This window comes from Pezoporus occidentalis, unplaced genomic scaffold (assembly GCF_034315485.1).
Source record: "Pezoporus occidentalis ecotype Australia unplaced genomic scaffold, CSIRO_AGI_Poc_V1 ctg4, whole genome shotgun sequence".
Taxonomy (NCBI): domain Eukaryota; kingdom Metazoa; phylum Chordata; class Aves; order Psittaciformes; family Psittacidae; genus Pezoporus; species Pezoporus occidentalis.
Window position 1 is genome coordinate 22898475 of NW_026915724.1, and position 21899 is coordinate 22920373.

A 21899-nucleotide genomic window follows, 5' to 3' on the forward strand; every position below is an offset into this window, starting at 1 on the left:
TCTAGGAAACACTATAGTGTGCATACTGAAGAATGAGACCCTATACCACCTTGGGATCTAGTTTTCAATCGTCTGTCTCACAGATTCTATATGCAAAAGATGTTACCTTATCTAGTGATCAGAATGTTATTCCATCAGAAGTATAAATTTAATAATGAAATTGTATTACAGCGCGAATACCGCTACATCTCAAAATCAGATTCTGTGTTACTTGGAGATATCATCAGTGAAACAAGACTGATTACCTAGCTCTTGATAGCTTAGGAAGATTAGCCCAGCTCATCCATTCCTTTCCCATATGAACTCTGATTTTAAAAAAAGAAACTATCTGGGAGTTAGTCAATGTTAGTTCCATACAGTGTAGCTCTGGCTAACCAGAAATCTTTCACTAAGCTAAGTACAGAGTTCTAACAACAAAAATTTACTAATACTAGGCAATACCCATAAGGTTCTGAAGAAACAAGAACCCTGTACTGCCTAAACATTTTTAAACACTTCTATTGATCCACCTATATACCTCTCCTATATAACTTAGACAATGCTATAGCATTTTGTATCCCTCCTGAAAGAGAAGTAATATGAGCTCTAAAAGAGCAAGGGGATGAAAAAAAATGACAAACTGAGGAAGCTAAACATTCCAGGACTTTCTTATCCTTAACATTATCTATCAGCTGATTTTGAATAACATTGGTTCAGGATAAGAGCAGAGTATCTTAAAATGAGCCTGAAATTCTGTATGTCTGTTTTGCTCTTCCAGATGGCTCCAATTAAACCACTTCTGGATGTAAAAGATAAAGGGATGGTTGTTCTTAATTTCCAAAATGAAACTATAACTGTATAAAGTTTAAGAGGTGATAGTCTGTATCACACCTCTAATTTAAACATTTTTCAAGTGTTTCTATTACCAAAATGAAAATATTTTCAGAAGCTTTAATACAGCAGTGTGAAAAGAAAAAAACTAAAACCAGAAAATGATCTTTTGATTCAGAAGTTGGCATTTGAACAAACTGAGGCAAACTAACCTACAGGATTTGAAGACAAAGGTATACATATTGAACAGGACTGGCAACCCTGAGGAGCACTCCTGGTGACTTGGTCACCACCCAGATCTAGCTGCATTCACTACAACACTTTGAGCTCTGCTCTTCAGCTTGTTCTTCACCCAGTGCACCGTGAACCTACTCATCCCACAGTTGGACAATTTGTCCAGAAGGATGCTTTAAGGGACAGCCTCAAAAGCCTTACTAAAATCTAGAAAAACTACATCCTCCCTTCAACCGTTAGGTGGGTGACTGTATCATAGAATATCAAATCAGTTAAACAGGACTTTCCCTTTGTGAACCCATGTTGACTGAGCCTGATGTTTTCTTTAAATTCCTTTCAATAGCATTCAGTATAGTCTTCTCCATAACTTTTCCAGCAACTGCCCTTTTTTGTAAATTGGAATAACACTGGCTACCTTCCAATCAGCAGTGCCCTCCCCAGACTCCCAGGACCTTTTTGTAGATGATGAAGAGGTGTCCCACCACAACATTCACTAGGCCCTTCTGTACTCTCCAGTTTAACTTATTTTAACTCAGGGAGATATTACAATTCCAGCAAAATCAAAAACCAAGATTAAATTTAAGGGAAAAATAAAATATTTTAGTATAGCCAAAACCCATTAAAGGTGGTATGTGCAGGCAGCCCATGTAAGAGGGGCCACAAGCAAATTAGAGGGTAGAATTCAGAACAGACTTGATAAATAAAAGCGTTTTTGGAAAAGGACAAACAAATTTCCATTACACTGTAAGAACACCCATCTACATAAATATGGGATTGGAAAAAATGCTCTGTTCTGCAGAAAAGGATTTGTGGGTTATAGTGAATCACAAATAAAACGTGAGACAATGCTACCACTGCTGAAAGTACCATATAGTAATACATAAAAAGGGAATGTCACTTGCAGACAATTGGGTTATTGCTATACTTCAGTATGTGATAGTAACTTCTCAGCTGAAATACTGCCTAATTTTGGGCACTGAACTTCAAGAAGTATCTGGAATACTTGGAGAAAACACAGGTTGACCAACAATGATGAGACTAACCTCCTTCCTAGAAAACATGATGAATGAATAAAGTTTGCAGGGACTGAAGTTGTTTGGAGAGAAGAGAATGAGAGGAAAGAGTGCATATTACAGACATGACTACACCTTCAAATACTAACAAATAACCATAAAGACTAATGGGAAGGTTTTCTCCATTTTCACATCAGGCTGAAGAAGGAAGACAGGATATTGTAACTAACAAGAGAAAAACTTCCTAATGATAAGCATCAGAAGAGACTGTAGAATATTTCCAGTGGGGCACACAGGGCTTGAGAGTAAGACAAACAGCTGTAAAAAATATGTTTTATTAATAGTTGTTCTGGGTCTGGATAGGGAAACAGAAAACTCCACTCTTCCACTTCTTACTGAGTGTAAAGAGTTGAATAAACATTAACAGCTAAATCTAAAATGCAGAGATCATAACACTGTGCAGACACCACAGGCACAGTGCTATCGTTTCTCCAGCTATGGCTTAACGCATTGCTGTAGTCAGTTTTGCAAAGCATTATTCATGTAGCTGGGGAACAGGAAATACAGTGGGGCTGCGTCACCAAATAATTATAAGCAGAAGTACTACCAAAGTACTTTTTGGAGTGGCAGTTCTGTCTTCTCACCTACACAGTACTATGTATGCTCTGGTGCCATTTAATGACAGTAATTGATCTTATTGCTTGATCTAGCAAAGGCCTTGGCCTTTTCTGTCACAACAGTCTTTGCACTTCCTTTAACAACTTCTCCAGCACCCTGGGGATTCAGCATCCATAATGTCAGTATCACATTCACCTCTTCATTAGCTTCACCTGAAGCTGACTGACTATAGCCAAACCAGTAAATGAAAAGGTGCCAGTTTACTCTGCAAACATGTTCAGGCACTGAAATCCAACAGGAATTTTTCATATTGCTAAACAGTTTAAACAATCTCGGAACAACTTTGGTTGGCCATCTTCTTCTCTCCCAGACAACGTAGACACTGTTTGAGAGTTCCTGTGGGGCAAATACTGTTCCCAACAGGCAATTTCACCCTACTCTGTGTGCCCAGGAGGCAAAGACAGTTTAATGGTAAAGATGTGGGTCATCTCATGTCACCTGGCCTCAGTATCATAGAGCAGTATGAGGCACATTTAATGCACTATTACAGCCATACCCATTGCTCTGTGAGGCCCCAAGTAAAGAAATCGTTATTAATGGCAGCCAGAATAGAAGCTGCTGCACTCAGGAACTGTTAATAAACAGACAGAAACGGTACATTCTCTCCTGGACTCTTCAGAATTAAGTAATTGTTTTAATTAGTTCCCACTGTAGACCTCAGTTCCCACCACAGCAGGAAGAAAAAGCCAGCGGTTGCAGTCTAACAATGCTCATTCCAAGTTTCCTTAGTATTTTGTTACTTTAAGTCAAACGCTTCTATTCACATAGGGTTTCTTGTGTTGAATTGTAGTACAACTGTTTACCTAAGTGGCAGCAGCATACTCTGTGATAAACTAAATGGACATTTATCAAGGGTAAGTTGACAGATTAGATGTTGAATGTAAGCACTGTAAGACAAGTACAAATAGTTTCTACCTGGAGGTTACATATCCAAATCACTGGATAGGTATTTTCATTAACTTCTGCACAATAAAAAAATGTTTGCTTCTGAATGATTGAAGAGCATTTCTTAAGAGAGGAAGATACAAAATGTCACGCAATGTATTTTTAAGTAGTGTTTGCACACAAATAAAACTTGAAAATCTTTCTTCCCATACACCACAGGTAAGAAAGAGACAAAGAGTGTTTAGAAACATAAATCTTAAGGTCAAGATTTAAAGTTAAATTAAATGGACAACTTAAGAGAGTTCCATCAGCAGAGGTGTAATACATGGGTAAAAGGGGTTTCATTATTATACCCCATTTTATTCTTAATACATTTGAATTATGACTTAATAACATAAACATGTAGCCACCTCTGTTTCACATCTGGGAATGATGAGAAAGCCTAAAAGTAGAAGACATACAATAGTCAGCGCTAAACCCAAAGAAAATGTATCTCTGGTGGAAACAAAATAGTTATTACACTTCTCTTATTTCTTAAACCCATCTAGTCTTCTTGCTCTACTAACTTTGATTCTTAAGACAACAAGCTGGAAAACAGAAGTAAACTCAAACGTACAGGAGCACAATGCTAACTGCTTTCTCATCAGTGCTTCACCCTTCAAAACACTGAAGCATTTGTACACTTAAAATGCTAATAAAAACTAAAAGTTTTTACTCACAGTTAAAACCAGGTTCAATAGTTTTTCCAGCTTCAAGACTGTTTATTGTAATCTGAAAGATGATGTGCAGCAGCAGAAATGATAGACTGGTGAAACACAGAGATTTTAATAATCGTCCTGTATGCCCTAAAAAACAAAATATACATACATACAGTTGGTGAATTTCTAACCATTGCTTAAAGGTTTTCAGCATAAAACCAGTAAAAATATGCTGACCAAAGATATTTCTACAAGTTTGTTCCACATTACTCATTCCACATTACTCATGATTGTCCCTGAAGGATCAACATCATAGCAAAAAACATACATTAATTATAGTGTCTTTGAGTACTCTTTAATCACAAACCCCAATGATTGTTATTACTGATATTTCCTTTTGTCACCAAAATCCAGGAAATAAACTTGCTAGCCAGAATAAGAGGTCAGACTTTGACTTTTTGAATTAATAAAAAAAAAATAAAATAAAAATTCTCAAGTCTCAGGTAACCATTTTATACCAATAATAACATCACAATGCTTACCACCAATGTTATCTAGTCTGAAGACTTATTTTCTTGAGAAAATAAAAACTTATTAATCAAATTACTGTTACCAAAACAAATTACATGGGAGGGGGGATAACAACACAAAAGCCTCAGTTTGGCTCAGGAGTACAGATATACTTTCAAATGAATGTTTTGCTTTGTGCAAACTGCCCTCTTTCTCTTCCTTTAGAAGCTTTTGAAAACAATTTTCTGTACACACTGAAGCCAGATACACTTGGTCAGGGTTCCTCTATGATTCATTGCATATCTGTATCCAAAAGCCAGTAGAAAATGTTTGACGAAGACTTAGAAGATGCCTAATAAATCCTCTAGGAGACACTCAGATTAATCACAGGCAGCCAAACTTGCAAGGCATGAATAAAATAAACCACTATTATTTTAGAAAATATTAATCTTCAAGACTAAGCTGTGCTGACAAATGAATATTGATAAAAGACAATATTAAATATTACCCTACTTGACCTATCAGCAGTAGAAGTTCTATTTTCAAAATATTTTATATCAAGATTTTACACCATTTACTTCATGCATTTGAGGGTAATTCTTATTTTTTTGTTTACAGATTAAAAACCAATACTGCTGGAATTCTTACTCAAGGTTACAAATAAAGCCATGGCTATGGAGGGCAGAACTAGAAGAGTACACCTCAGAAATGTTCACTCTACACACAGCCAGTTTTGTTCATACTTATTCTCATGTATCTGTTATGAGCATCTACTAGAAAGATGACTGTTTATATCCTGTATCTAGCCAGTAAAACAGCTTTTTGCTTTATATTCGTTATAGTTCAAGCATGTCATTGATGGTCTGAATGGGAGTTTATAAAGCAAAGATTCAGATAAACATGATTCAACAATTCTAGAAATAGTTTGACTATCTCACTTCATCACACTCCAAACTTCTGTTACATGATCACTATCTCGACTGCAAATTTTGATTACCAAATGCCTGTAATAAACTTCTCTATTTTATTTTTAAATAAAGAGATTAAAGAATTCAAACAAAATGAAAAATGGAAAAAGTGAGCCTACATATGAATTTCTGTGATCTGAAAAGAAAGATACATTCACTAGATACATGTTTTGTACGACCTATTCAGTAGTCTTTACTGGTAAGACACCAGAGCGTACACAGAAAGCAGACAACCTGGGCTGCACAGCATTATGAAAAAAACCAACAAAAACAAGGTTTTAGATTCTTTGGATCAAAGGTCATTTTTTGCTCCTCTTCCACAGAAGCTGGCCTGATGTCCTGGCTTAGGGAAACAACTTCTAAGCACTATGAAAGCATAAATAACAAAATATTTTCAAAATCATTAAAGAATAAATTTATGACAAGCTATATGTTATCAAATCATGTATTAAATGTGATGTCATATGTAATGCAAGCCAAGGACTGAAATCCAAGGATTGCATTTTGCTAGCTTTTACAATTTTTTGGTAAGTTTGAATATTTGGTAGTTTATTCCTGCATTACCTGATCCTCTGCTCATGGTATTATGAGAGCTGCATGTTCACAATATACTAAAAAATTACATATCTCAATGCTGGAGACCAACAGCTTGACAACACAAACTCCACAGATATAACAGCTGTGTTAAAATACACAGATTCCACAGACAGTCTGGTGATTTCTGAAGTCCTGAATCACAAACTCTCCTCAGTGCTTGGGAGTAAACAGTTCAATAGATATCAAGCATGGAATTTTTCACATAGAAGTGGATTTTGAAGGTTTTGATAGAACTGTTTCAGTCAGCTTCCAAAGGAGAAAAAAATACAATACAATTAGCCAACACACATTCATTCCCCAAATGAAGGGAATACAACCATTAAAAACCTTGGGTCCCTCTTTCAGTACTTCAAATGCCATATCTCTCCAAAATGAATCTCAATTTTAGACCTAATTTTTTAAAGCTTGAAAGCAAACATATTTGAATTGCTGATTGAAAAAAATGTTTCTTCTATGAAGCCTTAACTTTTGCAGTTGTCTTTCTTTCACTGTAGAAAATGTTGAAAATACATTTCTTGAAATGTTGAAATGCTGCTAGGAAAATTTTAAAGGACTATTAACACCCATCATAATAAACAATTTCTCAGTGTATGGGTAAATATGGCAGGCGAAATACACATTCGGAAGGCAGCTAGACATGTTCAGTGCACGTTACAACATTTCTCAAGAACTCGCTTTGTGGCCATCTGTGGGAGAAGACCACCATCAGATCCTACTGAGCAGAAGCCCTTTGCCTGCACCACATTCAGCTGCGCCAGCAGAAACTAGCCACAAGTAGTATTTGGAGAAAAGTAAGAAATACTACGACCCTAATTTCAAAAGTTTTGGAGAGACATCAACAACTTGGGAGAAATAGGAGTGCTAAAAATCAGAGAATTACCGGATACATAATTTATGCAAAGGAAGAAGTGACAGATTTGGATAAGGGATGAACTTCAATTTATAGTGGGATTTGGATAAACCCATTTGACTGTATTTTTACACGTATTTTTTTCTTTTTACTGGAAACTTAGTTCTAAATTGCACAAAGAAAAAATTAACTGTATGGGTACAGAACTAAGATGGTGAGTACACAGCTGAAATTAAGCTCCTCACATAAAACAGAGCTGCTTACAATGAGGAAGAGATTTTTGTTATCCTTCTTTTATTTTTCTTTACTCTAATGCAGTCACAGCTACAATCCTTTTGCTAAAACATACCTTAACTGTTAAGTTACCCTAACATGAAAATCCCTGGGGACATGAACAGACACTGACTGTCCCACAGAGAAGGAAATACATATTGTTCAGAAAGCTGCACGGACAGAACATCGCCCCAGCTGACACCAGAAATTGCAACACCTATTCCTCCATTTCTGCCTTAGATGTAGACTCATGTATGTCCATGAAGACTAAAATAAGAAAAATCTTCTGCCAAAACACTGGTTCTGTAGCCTGAGTGCTGGGTTCTGCTTTTACTCACACCATTGTGGTGCCACAAGCTTCAGAAAACTGTGGTGGATGGAAAGGGGAGAGCAGATTTGCCTCAGAACTGGCCTTAAAAACTATGAAAAGTGGGTTTGCTTTCAGGTGCAGTGTGACATAATGGCACCTAGTGGGACCAAAACGTGGCATATGGCTTTAGAAACTTACCCCTGTGTGTCTCAGAAACACACAGGGAGGTTGCGCCAGCCTCCATGTCCCTCCAAAACGCTCCTGGGAAAGGGCTTTCTCCCCTCCAATCAAACCTGCAGGAAGCCTGTCAAGATACAATGGCTTCATTACACTCTTTCTCTCCAGCCCAGCTGCAACACTAAACCAGACTCAAGAGGGCCAAAAGCTTTTTCACCATGGCAGAGGTATCCATTTCTTATTTTCCAAAGCTAATCCAGCCAAGAGCTGGATTAGTGATGGCATGTGCCCCCCAGCCACAGGCATGTAACTTCAGTACAACTATTTGAATGTGATCGAGTAGGACTGCTGCCTTCAACAAACACATGAACCTCTTGAGTGCCTACATCATGATTGTATGCCAAGGTGGAGCCTGCTGTTCACACTGTTTCCAACACAGACAAACAGTACATTCATGTTTAGACAGGCAGTCTTGCGACCTTTTCTGCTACTCCTTTCCCTGAAGTAGCAGAGTATGACAGAATTCAGGTTTTTGCTGTACACCTGGAACTTCCTAACAGCCTCTTTCAAAAGGGTGCGCTAAACAACCAATAACCAAATGGCCAGTTGTCATTAAGACCTGCTTTAAGAATCACATCTGTTTGCTTTTACAGTATAATCTGACAACAAATAATTGGTTGAGTCTCTAACAAAGTCAATAATACTACTAACAATTCATTCTGATTTTCAATAAGTAGTACTAAGCACCTATATGCAGAAGGTGATAAATTCAAGGGGTCAGTATTCATTCTGCATTCCATTATGATATCAGTAAAAGGAAAACAGAGGAGGAAAAAAATTCATTCTAAAAATTAATTTAAAACCATTTATTATTACAACAGTGTAATTCCTTTATCATGATCATACATATGCTGCATGCTTTCACCTAAAGAGTAGATTTTAGAGTGTTTGGGTGACTTATATGAAGTTGTTATTACTTTGCATTAGGATTTTTTTTTTCTTTTTTAATGTAGTCTTAGTGTTGCATTGTCAGTTGGGTTCTGAATAATTTTAACATCTCTTTAGCCATACACTGGACCAAAAACTTCTGCAATACATCCAATATTAATTCAATAGCTTTGCTTGGGAATTTATTTACACAACTCTTTTCATTCAGATCACAGCAGATTAAATTCCAAAGCACAAATCACTTTTCATATAATCTTTGATAGCATACAGTGAGTGATAAATATTAATATGCATTTATCTACTGAACAAGTGACACTTCAGTTAATAAAGATACCGTATTACAGCCAGTCAGGATTTATTTTTTAATAAACCTCTTCATCAGTAAGGAACAAACATATAATTAAAGAGCTCTGGGGACAAGGCCTGGTTAAGGTAAACTTCTGTATCACCAACAGGGTCAGTCCCACAGAATTTGTTTCAGCTGTCTTAAAAGCTTAACTTCTTGATTTTCCACCAGGAAATCTAGCATCACCTCAGAGCCTAAATGAAGCCAAGGTCCCAAGACTTTAATCTTCCACTGCATGGTTCCAAATAGGAGTCTGTCAACATCATTGACACTGTGAATCAGGGCAGCTGCGGGCAAGAAATTAAGACAAAGCTATGAAAAAGGGAAAGAGGAAGGCAATCGTTTGTAAGGCCCACACTTAAGAATAAAATTTTATAATGGTGTGCCTTGTACACTGTACACTTTGCAATGGCAAGCCATTGATCTACAAAGGAAAGTAACTGAATATCAGTTCCTATTCACTACGTCTTACATGTACTTCTTAAGTACACTCAAAAAAGATAATGCTTAAACCATCCTGAAGCTGCCAGGAATTATTTTAATGGTTAAAAAAGTGCTATCATTTTCTACCCAAAATAACGAAAATTACTTCCTCTTTTCTTGAAAGTGCTGCCGTCCTTCCACTGCAGAGTACACATCGTTATTGGTACATCTATATTTAGCTTAATAGGAAATGCATTAATTTTTTTCCCAAAGGGTATCTTGTATTTCAACATCATCTTCTACCCAGAGGATCTGAGCTTACTAGAGCGCTAAAGAGTGTGCAGGCATCACCACTGCAAAAATATAAAACCACTTGGTTCACTCCCTGGATTTCTAGCAGCAAGACAAAAATAGAGCGCAACTAACTTACACCATGGTCTATTCTGTACCTGCCCATGCCCAAGCCTTAAAATGTGTATCCACAAGCAACAGCTCAATTTGTCACACTATTATTTTTAACTATGTTTAAAACTATGTGCTCTAGCAGACCCAAAGAAATCCACAGCAGAGAAGTACAAGATTTCAGATTCAGAATTTCCAGCAAGCTTCCAACTTTTTCATCAGTTTTGCCCATGCTTTTCTGAACATGCCCACTATCCCTGTATGAAGCCAAATCTGTAATCTAGAATTGTGCCCCATGGAAAAAATTTCTAATTCACAAAAACAAGCCACAACTCTTTCAATTCAAGCAATTTTTTAAACTATAATGTATTCCTTTACATTTCAAACTATATTATGGTAATTATCTTAATGATAAAACCACAGGAATTCGTAACAGTTTATCACAAAATAGGTAATTACCTAAACACTTTATAAAGTAAAATAGGACACATTGTTCTAGGCTTTGTAGCTGAATGCAAAATGCATGTTTCTTTATATTCTTTTATATACCTATGTATTTCCTTACATATCTGTTTCTCTCCCCTTTTTAAAATACTACAGAGCTCTAAGAATTAAAAAAGTCAGTTTAGTGACAGACACTCACATTGCAGGAATGCCAACCAGACTTGGGTAAACAGTCAAAAATGTTATGTGTAATTAAAAAAAAAAAAAAGACGAAAAAAATGATTTAGAAATGAAAACATAAAAAGTGCTGCATAGGATAATAAATGCCTACTTACTCCAGCTTCTTGCATGATTTCCTGTTTTTCCTAGAAGTTTTCGTGCCCAGAATACTACTAGAACTGAGCTGTATCCTCTGCATCAATAGACAATACCATCGTTCAAGCTAGTCAATCTCTGACTCGCAAGTTTACACAGGCAATTTACCCATTTTGTTAACAAAATATTTTGTCAGACAAGACTCAGAATTTAACCACTCACTTTTTTTTCCAGATGATACTCATAAGCTTTCAAAGCAAACAACAGCTACTTGATGTCTGCTTCTTAATTTGACTTAAGGTGACTTTACCCAGCTAAATACAGGAAATAAAGATCACGTCAGACACTAGTGCATATGAATACTGAGCAATTTTAAGCCAGACCTGTTCTTTCGCAAGAGGATTTGAAGCTTTTAATACAGAGTTCAAGTTACTTCCCTTGAGAAACCAGACTCTCCATGTTTGGTACTATCATAATACTTATTTTGAATTCAAATTAATTCAGCCATTATTATCTGGTAGAAACTGCTTGCAATTTCCTTCATTCCTCTGTTGTGGTCATAAAAAGCAGGTAACTACCCAGTACTACGCGCTTTCAACAACTGAGAGTCCAAACAACTTCTAAGTAATGGGAGATAACAGCAGCTCATGTGCTACAGAACTGAAACACATTTTTTTTTAAATCAGTACTGACTAGGAGGTAAATAATTTTCTTCCTTAAATGCCCACTCACATAAGTTGATAAGCAGCAAACAAATCTGATGCAAGGCAGAGTGAGAATGGAAGGCTAGAAGGCTATTTAAAGAAGAGCAATACAACTATGGCAAATCAAAGTCTACACCATGTTGTTTTCACAAGGAGTAAGTGTGCGTAAATGTGTGCTGAACTCACAGTGGACACTGTGCTACGAGTTTCTACCCTTGGAAAAACTTTCCCAAGAAGCTCTATAGGCTGGTTCAGTTCAGCCACAAGTGTTGCAAAGAGTTTAACATCTTTCTGAAGAATTTGCGCTCATTATCTCTTGCACAACATAGTGCAGCTCATGACCCAGTTGAAGAGCCGCTGAGCTGAAAGTCATTGATGTTTCAACTTCAACTTTGCATTTCAAAAATGCAAATGTCTTAAGCGCTAAGCCCTCCTGTCTACACAAAGCTGAAGTAACCTAAGCAAGGGCATACATGCATCCTGTGTTTTGCATAGTGGGAAAAGGTGGCCAGCGTTATAGTAAGTCAAGCCCATGTTAGCAAGGTGTCTTTCAGATAAGTGTATAGTTGAGTAGTGAACGAACAGTGATGACTTTCTTTCCTAGGATGGTTACTAATCATGGGCCAGGCATTTGGTGGCAGCAGTCCAAACACAGGCTAAAAGATAGAATCCGTATCAGGTATCGACACTCTGAAACTTTAAATTGCTTCTGTGAACAAAATGAATGGTTGATACTATGAATACAGGTCAGGAAAGGTAAAGAGTTGTGGTGTAGTACTCAAATCTGGGAGGAAGAAATTTACTATTTTTTAATTATCTCGGTTTAACAAGTCCAAGACTAGAAGGGGGGGAAATTTCTCTCTGAATTTATAGAATAAATTTTAAGCAGCTTGAAGAAGTTCAATTTCTGATAAAAATTCATGAAAAGGAAACAAAAAGAGTGAGATGTCGGGGGCAGGAGGGGGGATAACACAATAGCAAAATTGACTATCAATCTGGAATCTCTATCATCATACCTTCCACCATTAAAATATTAGAAATTATGAACATAAAGGAAGCTAAGAATGTCAAGGCCAGGCTGGATGCAGTTCTTGGCAACCTGATCTGGTTAAAGATGTCCCTGCTTATTTCATTCAGGTTGGACTAGATGACCTTTGAAGGTCCCTTCCAGCTCAAACTATTCTATGATTCTACATTTGTACAAACCAAAAGTTCATTCTCACCAGTAATGGATAGCAGCCATAAGCACATGTCTAGGGAAGCACACAAGAACATTAATACTCCCTCCAAGCAGCTAATCTTTTACAGATCACTTGAACCAGATCTGCTTGGTAAATTTCTCCTCCATCACTTTTCCAGTCTCACTATCAGCCATGTGAATTTTTAGCATACACAATATCCTGCAGCAGGAATTGCCACAGGTCAACTGCTCACTGTATGAACAACATCCTTTTGCTTCTTCCTAGTTCTCACATTATAAGAAGAGAACAATTGGTCACTATCCATCCTTTCCCATCACTCATGATTTTGTACCTCCCAGTCATACAGCCTTTCACTTGCATCTTTTCCCAGCTAGATCCCTAGCATGCTTAGCTGTTCTTCAGGCACTGCTGCATGTACTTCTGTTACCCCGATCAACCTTCTTTGAACTCTTTTCCAGTTCTACTACATCCCCTTTAGGGTTGGACACCACATAAAATACAGCCATAGTCTGTCTGTAGATAGCAGTACAATGTTGTTCTGTTTCATTCTCTGTTTTATTCCCTTATGTCCATGATCCTTTTTTTCAACATTTGCTGAGGCTCTGAACTAATGCTTCTGTGAATGCATGTATCACAAGCCCTGGACTGCATTCCTATGGGACAATGTCAACCCAGTGACCACTGTTTCATGCATGATTATTTTTTTCTAAACTTTACCTTTACATACACTTGTTCCACAAGAACACAAGTGAAGTAAAAGGAAACCAGTGCATTCACTGACTGAAGGGATCATCTTTTTTTCCTCATATACACAGCTGACTGTCTAAAGGTTACCAGATGCATGCCCATTTAAACATATGATATTTATTTGGAAATTTTACCTATCTCCACCACAAGAAATACCCTTCAAAATCCTCTTGTCACATCAGACACTTTCAAAGACTGTAAGTTTTATTTGCTTGCTTCTGAAAAAATAAATTCTCTCAAAACACAATTTATGTATATTCTAGTGCCTGGAACCTATCGTAAGGAAGACTGCCTAACAATAAATCAAGTTTGTCCTAGACCAACTTATTCCATCCACATATCAAAAACTACCTGAAGGAAAGAACGTGCAGTCTTGAAAGATAAATACTTGAGCTATTCTCAGTAGCCCTGTGGGATTTTTACCAAGGTTTTTCAAAATTGCTGTATTTCACCATTAAAAATAACCAATTACCAAGCATTCACTCCATGACATTGGCTGAGTAATACTCATGTCCAACTAGATCTAATATATCTGGCATTTTGTGCTCTGGGGTAGACATAAAAGGATCAGTAGTTTCATTCTTTCACGTACAGCAAAAATTATGGGAATCTTGCAGCCAAATGTAGTAAAACTGCTACAACACTGAAGCTGAATTTGGCATCTATGCTCTGCACACATGGAGTCCAATTGTTGTCCAAGCAGTGTTTCAGGATCCAAGAGGCCTCTAGAATGGTATATGAGACATCACTGTGATTCAGCTGGGATTTCTCACACATCTGCCTTTCTGGTAGAAGGATTCAGAATCATCCCCTGGACAACAGTAGGGCCAGTGGGACAACCTTAAACAACTCTGCAAGAAGCACTAAGGACCGGAATACAGGGCTGGACTATTTACCTCTCTTGTGGATGCCTGTTAGAAAAGGCTGCTGCTTGAGCACTTTTAGATGCTTTTCCATGTAGTAGGAGAAACAGGCATGGAACAAGAAAGCCCATATATAGAGACAGTAACAATATGGAAGTAGCATGTAAAATGATGGATTGCAATCTATGTACTACCGCAATTCACGGGGAATGTTTTTAGCATTCTGCAAAACGAAGAAGTGCAACAGAACAGGTCACTGTTTTCACAGGCTGGATTTTTAAATTTTTGCTGATGTTGCCTTTGCCAAAAAAAAAAAAAAAAACAACAAACCCTAAATAACAAAGGGAACTTTGAGAGGCATAAAGTGTGGAGAACATGAAGGATATGAGGGATGAAGATATTCTGTGCTCTTTACAAGTACTAAGAGTAGTGTCTCAGTTCTTTACCATGGAGTGGCTGTGAAGTACAAGCCTCAACCAGGAGAAAGGAACAGAAAACTTACCTCTACCATTGTCCAAGACTATGCAGGAAGATGAGCTAAGTATACCTTTAAAGACTACTTAAGTGTTTTTAATCACGGAGAAGGTTATACAACAGTCAAAGAGACTTCAACACTGTAAAATACCAGTCTAAAGCTGCCAAGTGCCCAAAAGAGCCCGGTGATCCTGCACTTAGTGCCTTTTGTGGAATGTTGAAGGGTGCTAGAGGTTTCAGGAGCAGTCCCTGAGAGCCTGAGCTTGGGTGCACCCAATATATCTCTCTCCTATCAGCAATTCTCAAAAAAAAAAAAAAAAAGAAAAATAAAGAAACCAAAGCAATCAAATAAGAATTTAATTTGTATCTGTCATGCCTGGAAATTCAAGTGTGCAAGACAAGAAGAAAACTCTTGTTTGGCTGTATGACCTCTGAATGTCCTTTAAGTCACTGACAGCACTTAAGTAGTGCAGTGCCTAATCTACAGTTAGCGTAATCACATTATCATGACTACTGTTAAGACTGCTCTGGAAAAACTCCATAAAAATTCTCCTGAAATATATCAATAAAAGTTTTTTACGATTAGCAGAGAATGAGTGCATTTCTAATATGAAAGAACCTGAAACATACAACTTGTTCACTTGCGTATAGATTGGTTTTACTTTTGGATAACCTCAGAAATACTGCTATGAAATAAGAAATGAAGCTTACTTTTGAAATTATTATGGAGACATGTCTGTACATCAGTTTAGCAGTATGTATGTATATACATACATGTTGTGTACACAACACATCGGAGTACACAACACGTACTGGCCATATAAATATACACTAAGTAAACAATCTTTTCTCAGCTCATGGCACAGCTACTAGTCTCATTTAAATGCTGAGAGGCAACAGTATGCAAAACCTATTCTGTCATCTAGATTCAGCCTTACAAGAAAACACCTGTGCTTTAACAGTTCCAGCATAGCATATACTGGAAATTGGGAAAGGAAAGATCTTGCTTTGTACAGCATTATCTCTATACCAAAAGCAGAACTAAACGTAAATGTCATCTGGCTATGTTTCACGTTAATACACATAACATAAAAACATTTTAAAATTTAATCATTCTAAAATAATCTGCTGGTTTTCCATTTTCTTGTGCATAATACTTTCCTGCTTCTCTGCAAGACTAAAGTAGAAGTACATCATTTACAAAGAAGCAATTCTGATTCCAACACAGTGCATTACTTAGTGTGTAATAGAATGAAGTGTCGAAATAATTCATACTTGTGTGAATTTTGTAGGATTATTACAAATTAAAAAGTATTTAACTATTAAGTCCAACAATGAAGGGCAAAATGGGCATTGGATGTTATCCTTCGGCATCCTAACTAAAACACTAAGTCCAGTGTTAAAAAAAGATATGTCTGTATGTCTTACAAAGATATACTCCTGGTATAAAACACATCTGTATTCAGTACAAAGTCAGTAGCCTAAACTATTTTCCAGGCAGACAAATTCATACCTTCACTTAGTCTAAAACACACTAGAAATATTTTATATGAAGTGATGTTCACAAAGCTCACAAAAGTAGAAGTCTATTTTCAATTGCCAATGTTTAATAATTCAGGCTGAAACTGAAGTTGCTAAAAGAATTTTTACAACACTTGGCAAGAGTGATGAAATGCCACTGTTCAGCTCAAGAAATCAAAAAGACAATTATTTAGTTTGAACTTACCAAAGCTTAGGTATTTTCTTTGCATTTTTTTTCAACATAGCAAAGTTAAGAATTTCCACTTTGGCAAATATCAACATTTTCTCACAAAAAAAAAAACCAAAAACAACAACCAAACTGATTTTGTTGTAGCACATATTTCTCCTTTAAAAGTACAACCAAATTAATAACAGTTCACTAGGAATTTTCCATAGAAAGTTATGAAATCACAAAAAGAGAAACAATGTTGGAGAAAGAACAGCAACAACACAGAGCATTAGCAAGCATCCTCTGAAATCCTAGCGACATTTTAAAGCAGTACTAAATTGGCTGTTTTTATACAACTGTAGGGTTTGGGTAATAGATGATAGCAAGAGCTGCTACAATGATTTCAGGGCCATTTGCTGTGGATAACCTCTGGAACACATTCAGGGCTTTTTGCCACATGTAAGTGACGCAGCCTTGAAAATCCATGCTAATAAAACCATGTTTGTGGTTATACACCACCACGGCAACATCTGATCTCTCTATACAATAGACATCTCTCTCTGTGATGTATTTCTGAGCACATTTGTGTGTGCACAGTTACATAAGCATCACTTGTTCATGTAATGAACAAGTTAATGCTGTTCCACACCTGAAAGCTGGGGGAATAAAAACTAAATAGAACTTGGTCCCATTGCTGGGCATCCCACCCTGGGCACTCCAGCAGGGTGACACACAGCCCCCATCTGCTGTCCACATTGCATAGCAGTGGGGCAGATGGACCAGACCAGCCTGGTCTGCCTCAGCATCCCACAAGGGATGCATGCCCTCCCCTGAAAGCTGGGCTCTGCTCCATTGTTGACACAAGCTGAGTTTCCAGCAGTGCAATAGCAGTATGTCACTCTGTGACCTTCTGTTGACACCCAACACAAATATTGGGAGCATGACAGCCTGCCATGACAGTAGTTGAACAGCTATCTGGGTTTTTGCTCTCCTCAGACACAGCGAGAAGCAGTATTCTCCTTTATTATTATACCACATTTCCTTGTGTATGTCAACTGTTCCTTAGTTACAGAGAGCTGTACTCTTTCCAGACAAGTGTAATGAATCTTCAGAAAAGGAGTAAATTTCTTTTTTTTAAAGCATTTTAAAGAAACTCCCAGAAGGAATTAACATTTTTATTTACAGCCTGGTCTGCTTAGATGTGAACGCATTTCGATGTAGCCACCTCATGGTAGCATATCCTAGCTGTCTTGTAATGAAATTATTGCAAACATATCAGAAAGACATGATCCCACATATTTAAGCCATTATGGCAAACTTTGGCATGTGTCAAACTACATTAGTTATTTTAATTACAGCTGAGTCAATCTCCATTAAGTATGATTAACATTTGGCCTTACTTTTCTTGATCTTGAAGCCGAAGGAGCCTCCCTTAAGAAGTTCAAGATTAAACTCATATTTTGGAGGTCTACATAATTATTACAAATCTGGCTCACCCTTCACACTACCATTATCTCTTGTTTCATTAAAATAAAAGAAGTCTAGAACAAGAGAGAAGTCATTTTGACTAACATTTACATCTTAGACCAAGTTAACAGCTAGTTACTAAAATCCAGACAAGAACAGATTAAGAAACATGGTAAAAGCTTCCCATTTGCAGTATTCTGAAGATGACATTTTTAGACATTCCAGTCTCTACAGAGACTTTTCCTGAGAATACTTACAAGAATTACAGATGTGTTGTTGCAAGATGTTACAGTGGTGATGTACCTCGACCAGCAATCCTCTACAAAACACTGCAAGCTCTGTGGGACCTTCAATAAAGCGTAGGTGGAGACTGAAGAACTAAGAGAATTCCACTGAAAATACCAGTCTCATTTAGTAATATTTTTATGGGTGTTTCAGTGATCACGTTTAGTTGTCATGCTGTCAAACAATGTTAAACTTTCTTCCACTGCTGCTGGTAGTAAAACAGTGGTGTCTTACTGTAGTCCCACGATCAGTATAGTAACTGATGTGTTACCATAACTGTAGGATGAAATGCATTCAGAAGGGATCCCAAGCCTGACTACCTATGAAAGCACAAGAAAAAATCCCACACAAACGCTTAGCAAACACTCTAGCTGGTGCAAATGTACTGCTACATGGAGTAACCTGACATGGTGCGGTAAGTTACTAACGTTAACAGTTTAAAGAGAATCAGTACAGAAGCAGGCTGTGAAAAGATCCAAGGAAAGCAGCAGCTCACTGCAGAAGTGTATTTCAGGTTCAGGGGTTGGAAAGACAAGGGGGAAAAACTGCCATGCACATATATATATACGCTTACCTCCTCCAACCCCCCCCCCAAGATTCCAGCAGAATTAATGTAGAAGAAGGAATAACCAAACATCAGGTAAAGACTCTAAAGTATTTTATGACAGGTGAACTAAATACTAGAAACAAGTTCTGAATAAAACCACAGTATTTAAAGAAAAAATAAAGATAAAACCAGATCTGTGCCATGCAGAAGAAATTGCATGGCAAATTAAAAGGACCTTTTTATACCTGGAAATTACAGGCTACCAAATGCAGAAGGGAAACATTATGGAATTTGAAATATGCCAGAAAGGCTTAAAAACCAGAACAGGTGTTGTCTGCCATCTAAAATTACTTTGAAGAGACGACAGACAATTAAGGAAAACTCTGAGCCATCATTCAGTGTTGTCTGCTTAACCATACAAAGACTGAGATGTAACACACACTATTTTCTGCAACTCAGATGCGTTTTCTGTTGCTGAAATCTATGATTTTCTGAAAGAGAAAACCTCCACACTCTGTAAAATCTAAATACTGTAAAGGAAACATAAGGCACTGGGTTAGGAAACCAGCCAGCCAATCTATACTGAAACACCTGAATATATTAATTAAAGACTAAATGGATGCAGGCCTTTCAAAACAGAATTGCAAGCTGGTGAAGGCTTCAGCTGGTGTGAATCAACACTGCTCCACTGAAGTGAACTGAACTACACTGCTCAAAGAGGCTGAAGATCAATAAAAATCAGGCAAACATTTCCAATCTTCTACTGAAATTTCACATGCCAGTCAGACTGAATTTCTCACCTCCAATTCAAGAGTATAAATGAAATGGCTCTGTACACCTTTCTGTTGGTAACATGAAGGCAACATCTGGCAGAAGGAAGCCCCCGCAAACATTCAACGTGGGCTTAAAAGAAGTGTTGCTTTTCTACTGACTAAACAGATTTATCTTTAGCTACCAGATGGACTCAGAAAAGATGGATGAATTCTGTAACAGAGATGGAATGCCCTGTGTTATATCTGTCCCATTGTCACCCTTTGCTCTTTGTCATCCTTTGTGCATTGTACTCTCCTCTGCTCTCAATTCAGTTGGATTAAAAAAATCAAGGGGAAAAAAACAAAACTATTTCTACATGTTTGCTTGGTTTTGTTTGAAAAGAAGGGCTGCAATCACCCTGTGTTTAAACTCCAGGGCAATCAGGTAAGTGAGAAACTAACTAAGAAAATAGTTTTAAAAGCAAAATACCAGATTTCTAATTTCAACAATCTCCTTCCATTCAGAGTCCTAACAGCTTTGCATTGAGCCCTAAAAAAGGAGGTTCATATTGGCACTGGTCAGAAGAAGAGCAAAGCACCTGCTCCTTCTATGAACAGTTTGGAAACCAGGAATAGTACCTATTATCTATCACCAAAAAATCACCTGAGGGTCAGGTTTTGAATTGCACAGGTCCAGTCTTGGCAAGATAAATAATATGCCCTGGAGCATAAAAGATCTGGCTTCTACCAAATCTACTAATATAAAAAAATATTAAATCTATAATTATCTTTCCTTACTGTCATGCAATAACTACTTACAGCATTTAACAAAATATATAATGTCCTGAAAACTCAAGTAGCAGGAGAGCTGGACTGATCCATGTTGTGATCCATGGCAGACAAGAGAGCACCCTGGAACTAGCAAGTCCCTCAACGATGCAGCAGCAGAGGAGAAGTGTAACTGAAGGGTGTGCTGCTGGTAACAGCTGGCAGTTGCTCTCAACCCCTACTTTCCAAAAGCACCTCTGAATATCTGCCTTTTGCAACTAGCTGAATGTGAGGACAAAACCAAAGTGGGGACACATTTTTTAAAGTTCCCAGATTTAATTGTTCCCAGATACATAGCAACCCTCTTTCTTTTTCATTGAATCTTCCTGTACATTGTACATCCTTAGCTGCCTATACGAGTTTACAAGCTTCCCTTTCACATTTCCTGTAATGTTCATCATTGTAAAATAACTACCAGATTCCTTCTTATTCACTGCCTCCCTTGTGAACCAGAACAGTTTTAATCCATTTCCATAACTGGAGACAAACTTAGGTTTGGTATTGCTGAGAGTCCCTTAGGTATGGCACACGCCCCTGAGCAGGTCACTAACTTATAACAGGGTGTTGATCCTTCTGCTTCCTGTCCCACTCTCCATCCCTGCTATTTGAAAGGAAGCAGCTTGGAGCTCTGAATACACTTTTGTGTGTGTAGGCTCCCTGCCTAAGGATGCAGCATCAGTTTCAACTCAGGTTTCAAGGCGTGGGGTAACAGTACAGCTGGAAACGCACTGTGCTGATCTACTGTTAGGAGACTCAGAAAAACACCAACCCCTGTGGCAGAATTTAACACTCTGAAATCAAGGTGGGCTTTGGCTTTAACTTTCTTTGTATGATGGGTGTTGCTGCTCAGTCAGCATTGAAACGTGGGAGTTACTGGTCTTACAATGAATGCACACCACTGAACTGCCTTCAGAAAAGACAAGCATCCTGCACACTTGCAGTGCTGGTTTGATTTTGCTCTAATTTTCCCAGAGGGGAAAAAAAGTGTAGGAAGAGAGGGGAGTAATGAACCTAAACCTCTGCAAAAGTTTCAAAACTATGACAGACTTAGGTGAGGTATTGTTTGCAAAAAGGTCGAATTAGCTGTTACAGGATGCTGTGTCATCTGTCTGTCGGGTTCAAACTAGAACTGACATCAGTCAGTTTAGTGTCTACCCTCCATAACCACTCTTATGGCACCAACTGCGTTACAGAATTTACTGCGAGGATTGGCCTTTGCTTAAAATCCATGAAATACTTTTTCAGACACTACTGTTGTTTGCTGTACTACTAAAACATGCAAGTATCTTAAAGCACTTAAAAGTAGATTAATTGGTCAGAACTAGTTAATTTATGAATAATAATCATGGGTTTGGTTTCTGGATGAGAGACTCTATTTCATTTTTTTTGTCATCTGTTGGACATCATTTGTTTGAGTTGGCTATAATGTGTTAGAAGTGTGACTCATACCCTGAGAGCC

General features: G+C 37.6%; 1 protein-coding gene across 1 annotated transcript in view; it reads right to left on the reverse strand.

The window, feature by feature from the left end:
• The window catches only part of PIEZO2 (piezo type mechanosensitive ion channel component 2), a 297634-nt gene that overhangs the window by 187064 nt on the left and 88671 nt on the right, over positions 1 to 21899 (reverse strand). The window contains exon 3 of the mRNA XM_062633006.1: positions 4340 to 4465. Coding sequence (XP_062488990.1) covers positions 4340 to 4465 — 126 coding nt within the window. The remainder of the gene's footprint in view (positions 1 to 4339; positions 4466 to 21899) is intronic.